General features: G+C 38.0%; 2 protein-coding genes across 2 annotated transcripts in view; one reads left to right on the forward strand and one right to left on the reverse strand.

Annotated features, from left to right (window-relative positions):
- The window catches only part of LOC106111274, a 30,907-nt gene extending 27,217 nt beyond the window's left edge, over positions 1 to 3,690 (forward strand). Inside the window, exons 15-18 of the mRNA XM_013293300.1 lie at positions 23 to 133; positions 316 to 457; positions 551 to 801; positions 962 to 3,690. Of these exons, the coding sequence (XP_013148754.1) occupies positions 23 to 133; positions 316 to 457; positions 551 to 801; positions 962 to 1,945 (1,488 nt within the window). The 3' untranslated portion in view covers positions 1,946 to 3,690. The remainder of the gene's footprint in view (positions 1 to 22; positions 134 to 315; positions 458 to 550; positions 802 to 961) is intronic.
- Positions 3,691 to 4,066: 376 nt separating this feature from the next.
- Positions 4,067 to 5,505, reverse strand: LOC106111310. The gene is made up of 2 exons (XM_013293335.1): positions 5,212 to 5,505; positions 4,067 to 4,818 (listed from the first exon to the last, which is right to left on the reverse strand). Exons 1-2 carry the CDS (start codon positions 5,396 to 5,398, stop codon positions 4,343 to 4,345), a joined length of 663 nt encoding a protein of 220 aa, XP_013148789.1. The 5' UTR covers positions 5,399 to 5,505; the 3' UTR covers positions 4,067 to 4,342.
- Between the last annotated feature and the right edge of the window lie 495 nt (positions 5,506 to 6,000).

Raw genomic sequence — 6,000 nt, forward strand, 5'->3', positions numbered from 1 at the left:
AATTGATTTTAAATCTGTATAGGTTGTGCAGAAAAGAGACATTACATCACACCGTCAACACAGATTGACACACGTGGCCACCGCAGCCCTGAGGCACAAATATGCCATTTTAGAACATGAACTAAGACTTCAGGTAAGTAAAAACGTCTTAATTAACAATCAATTAACTAGAAAACAAATTAACTTAGCACACACCGACATGAATATTGAAAGACGAATCACTCCCCAACATTAGATCATTTTTAATACTAATAAAATAATATAGAAAATGCTTTGTGACTTTACTTAATGAAACAAGTAATAATTCTGTTGTAGAAATCGTTATCAGAGGAATGCGAGGATTTGGGCGTGGATTCACCGTCTGCCTCCGAACTGTTCCCGGAGGCGGAGCTGCTGTTCGCTGGCTCCCCGGCACAGGACCACACGCAGGACCAGCACCCACACCGCCCACACACACGTGAGTATTTAGACCATGCCTGCGGTCCTTGCAGTCCTGAACTACATATCTTTAACACGTTCAAAATTTCTTATGTACCTGTTTGTGTTTCAGCTCCACCCGTTATTATTAACCAAAGCGTGCCTCGACCGGACATGGACGATCAGATTGCCACAGACCATCTCCTGCAGCGCCCCGACTTACAGGAGGAGACTAACAGCGACCTGGCTATGAACCTGGGACTGGACGACGTCGGTATCGTCACCGTCACTGAGAACGGAGCAACCATCACCTTAGACCACGAGGAGTTTGCAAGATCGCATCCTAATACCACCTTCCATAAAGAACCGACAGAAGAGACGGAGGTAAAAGTAATTAAATTTTCGACTGAAACCTCAATTCTATGCAATATATTTTCGATGAGTTTATTTTGTAACATAATTTAATTCATAGATTATCACCTCACTTTAATAACTTCTTACTTTATCAGAAGCGTCCATACAAAATGTCAATAAATATTTTCAGATGCATCCGTATACAGTAACGGGAATTAAGAGCCGCCACATTACATCGACAATATTCCACGCCAGTAGAGCCCCGGCCACGGTGCTGATGGGCCCGCAGACCACTGTCATCTCCCAAGCCAGTCACGACAGTCCGCACATACAGCACAACGTGCGGTACTCGCACATGGACAACGTCATTAACACGCCGGCATCGCACCATCACAACCTCAACCTGAACACCGTGCTGGTGAAAGACGATGGCCTCACCAGATACGACAGCATCCTCACCGATTCCCGGGAACTGCATCTCTCCAACACCGCCTCCGCCATCGTCCACTCGGTCGGCAACGCCACACAAGTCATCAGGAGAGTTGGCTACGATGACGACAAACGGGACTCGAGATTCCTCATGGACGATGACACAATGATGACCGGAGACGACTCCAAAATGATGGGAGAAGACAACTCGAGGGAGGCGCTCGAATCCATGTGCGGCGATGTGGACTATCGATCGTCTCCAGAGCGCCAGACGGAACTCTACTGGGAATCCAACTCTGTCGTGGATCATTCTGAGAGCAGACGACAGATGGACTTTAGCAGCGATAGTGAAAAGTGTTGCAGAAGCCCGCCCTACGAAGAGAACAACTCCACGGACTCGAGTGGTATGAGCACCCAAGTGAGACTGGACTCGGTGATTAAAGACGCGAGGGGAATGGACCGCAGCGGAAGTGCAGACGGCTCCTCGGCTGATGACACGCTGCCCCCGCTGCGTACGTACCCTGCTAAGAGGGTGTACCATCACCCCGTGGACAGAGATACAGGCAGAAGTCTATCAGGGAAGACTAGAGCTGGGGAAGGTCTGGATATCCTGGATGTGCGACGGCGTGCGTCCGGCCGCGGTGTGGTGAAGCGCTGCTGCCATTGCTGCTCCGGTTCACCCCTGCCGCCGCGACCCAAGAAACCTAAACCCAGAAAACCCTCCCTGGACTACCACATGCACTGAACAAAGACGAGCATATACCAGACTGAACGATGATCTCATTCGCGTGAGGTTCCAAATAGTTTTAAATAGTGATAAAAATTGTTAAACTTGTTTTGTATATAACCTTGTGTAGCTAACTTCCGCGACTGTCTCTTCTGTTGATTAGCTTAAGCTTTAAGTGTTATATAAGTTGCGGTCTATCACCGGTCAGTTCAAATCTTTTGTACGTTTCTTGACTCACGGGAGGCATTTTTATTGTTATTTTCTTTTTGTAATTCTTGTAATATATTCCTTATATACACTAAAGGATTGTATAATACTGTACTTCTGTAGGTATATTTGATTGTAGGTTAAGTGTTTCCTTTAGCATAACAGGCTATACTCAAACGTGAATTTAATTACTTAGGTATTAGACTATGAACGATGTTTAATATGGCCCCTTCTTGATGTTAGACTGATTATATTTCTCCTTAGTATTTCACACTGAAATTCGATTAAAGATTTTTTTTTCTATTTTAATATACTGTATTATATTCGTATAGTATATAAGCGACTTCCATCGTGATGCACAAAATCTATCGACCGATAACGTCAGCTTTAAATTAGTGGGTTTTTTTTTATATTTTAGTAACATTAACTGTGAATAGAAAATTCAGTTACGACACTATGTGCTTTATATAATTTATCAGACGGCTATTGACATGTTCAATTTATTTAAGATATTTGAATTTTTTTGATATCCATAGATTAATTTGTATATGTAAATACAACCCGCCCAGTTCGCTTTCGGGGAGCGTCTAGTCACTTATGTGTTGCGGCGGAAGCGCAGCGGATACTAAAGTCCAGTATTCAACCAGCTTCTGTATATAATATGCAGATCTAGATAAAATATATAAAATAATCTAAATAGCTGTATTAATAAGATAATTCATGTCTCGTTGTATATAAAAGAGAATGGGGAAATGTTAACATTTAGTGAATTTAGCAATTATGGGCGCATTTATAGTTAATTATGAAGCCCGATATCATAAGGCGGGTTTATTAGTACGCTGTGTTGCCATGATGGGGAAAAATATTGAAATTTCTTGATTTAAATCGAGTATCTAGTATTATTTGAATTTAAAAATTATTATCTTTACGTACAGTTTCATGTTACCCTTCAGGTATTTAATCGCGAATGGGGTAGGGTGAGATAGATTTAGTCTGTGTTACCAGTTAAATGTTTAATGTCGGTCAGAGAGTATGTCAGTCAAAAAAACTTAACGTGGTGTTGACAAAATAAAAGTTTAAAATCAACTAACAAGAATTAATATTCTGGTTAATATTATGTAACCGGTTTTTATTTGATTTTTTTCAGGCAATGACAAATATACGTTTAACCCGTATTTTTATGATCTTGGCTTAAATCAAGATTTTCCATATTTATCAGAATAACACATTAATCTTAGGTTTAAGATAGTGGTATTAGGGAATGTGTGCACGCGGCCACTATACCCGATATTCTCTGGGCAAGTGATTCAATGTTAGTGAGCGCATTACTTAAGATGTTTTGAGACCTTTGAATTTATTTTTTATTTCTCTCCCCGTTAAAGGCGACATAGTTTTTTCTGCCATTTCGTAAACTTAAGGTTCAAATTTTTTATATCCAAATATACTGTTTGCGAATATTGTAGGTCGATATTATCATACATTGAGGAGATTTATTTGTCTTATGTTATTTTATTCGATTTTAAAAATTTATTAGACGTAATAAATGTTTTGTGTTTTCTAAATGTAAAATTTTTATTTTCAACTTCGTGAATTTTGTTTTCTTTGTGATAATGTAAATATTATTTTAAAACTGCTCCATATAAAAATGGTAATTAAATCTTATCGATTAATGTAATGTTTTATTTGGATTAAAAATGGAAGGTGATAGAAGTCCAAGAGAAAGAACCTCTAAAGCCGCCATTTGCAACCCGTCATTTTTAGCTTAAAATATGATCATCTCCCCGTCCTTTTCACACCAACGCCGTGACTAATAAGTGCTACTCTTTCATGTCTTCTATATGTTTCTAGACCTACAGAATCTTTTTTTATTGCGATTGGACACTATAAGAAAGAGAAGGGAGAATAAACGGGTATTAAATAAAACATTTTTATTAGGTACTAAATCAGTATTGTACTTTGTATTTATACTTTTTATCGCTATAAAAATAGACTTCTTTTTTTAAGTCCATATTTTCTGATGAACCCAAATATCTCTCATTCGTTGCCCCTAAATAGTACTTTGTGACTCGTTTCTCTTTTATTCCTCGTCAATCTCTGTACTTCTATGGGTATTTCCATCGAGACCACGTCATTGTAATTTCATGAATCCAGACTTTCTGTGTAGCCAGTGTAAATTGTACTCTTAGAATTCGGTACGTACGAAATTGTCTAAGGAAAACTTACCCTTTTATCTTTTATGTTTTTCATAACAGCTAAGACTTCCATTCTAAACTCTAATCGTTCGTCTTCGTTGTATTTCACGACTGTGGGGAGCAATGATGCGAAAAATGCCTCGTCTTCGTTCATAACTCGAGGATCGTTTGTCTCATCAACGCCGACGAAATCCAATTCGTTAGTAGCATCGAAAACTGGAGATTTCTTTGGTGATATCATTTCATTTTCATCGACTTGCTTAGTTCTCTTTCTACTATAACTTGGTTTAATTTTTTCTTCTTCTAATTTAAATAACATTGGCACTTCGACGTCGTAATTCGTGAGATTATAGTGTTCTTCTGGTGTTATTTTTGTTAGAAATTTTAAATGTTCATATAATAAGTATTTTTTCTTAGGCTTGCCCATTCTAGTCTTGAGAGTCTTGACGAAGGTATCTCGAATGTTTGTCCATTTGTTGAGTATGAGTTCACCTGGAGATTTACAACATAGGGTAAGTGGCAATAGTACAAGTATGGAACGCAAGACGGTAACTATCTACATAAGTATGTGAAGGGCTGTTAACTAATTAGCTGCAAAAAATTAACATAATCTAACAATTGCATGTAAAGTAAACAAAAAAATCTAAAGTTAAATACACAGTTTAATAAAAAATAACATACAAATAAAACGCGTTTCTTAAAATATGGCGCATTTTTACTGCGTTTTCTAGACTGTTTAAAGATTCATCGTCATCTCACTTACTCTCGTTGAAAAAATGGAGACAATATTATGTCAATATGAATGTTACGATAGTGGAATTTCTCGGTTATGAAGACTATCGTGTCGTGTTAAAGTGGAAACATGCACTATACGTCACTGTATACCCGTTATCCTCTTCATCTCCGGTGACATTTCTTCATAGCTCTCGTCCAAAATTGAGAATATTTCTTCCCAAGCTGTTCTCCTTTCGACGCGGTCCTTGTAATTTTCCAACGATTTATCCCAAAGGCACGGTCTATCACGAACGCTTTCAATAAGAAGCACCACATCGTATTTAAAATCTTTAGGCATTTTAATAGAATTCGCAATATTCCCTTACTTCATTTATCTATAAATAACTAAATATCAATAATACAAAACACAGTTTACACTCCCTCGTCTGATACGTCACTAACAAGAATCAAAATGTCGGATCGTACGTTATAGTTGTGTCTCTGTCTATCTTTAAGCGTCAAAGGGAGACAAAAATACACAGTTGAGGTCACCGACATCGTGCAGCGTCTCGTGTGCTAATATCGTGACGATATACGAAATGTCGTGTTAGTAATGCACGATAACCAATATATCTATGAGCTTTTATCTGTTGAAGTTGACATGAAAACTCTTTTATGAAAAAAGAAGAAAAAACATATACATTGACACTTGTAAAGTGACGTGAAAAAAATTAATTAAGAAAAAAATGTAATATGTCATAAATATCTGTCGTGAAGTATAAAATTAAATAAACTGTGTTATATATCTCTGCTTTCAATATTTTAATAATATTAGGTTATGGGCCCAGCACGCTTCCACTGCGCCACTCTGCTCAATTAACGACTTATCAAGAGGAAAAAGATAAGTATGATAAAGCAGATGCTAATGCTATCCTGATTCTAACAACTAATATGGAAGAG

Source organism: Papilio polytes, unplaced genomic scaffold (assembly GCF_000836215.1).
Source record: "Papilio polytes unplaced genomic scaffold, Ppol_1.0 DF824169.1, whole genome shotgun sequence".
NCBI lineage: Eukaryota > Metazoa > Arthropoda > Insecta > Lepidoptera > Papilionidae > Papilio > Papilio polytes.

Coding starts and splice junctions, on each gene's coding strand:
- LOC106111310 (XM_013293335.1), bottom strand. CDS start 5,398: ATGCCTAAAGATTTTAAATACGATGTGGTGCTTCTTATTGAAAGCGTT. Junction 4,819..5,211: donor GGAGATGAAGAGGATAACGG/GTATACAGTGAC, acceptor GTAAATCTCCAG/GTGAACTCATACTCAACAAA.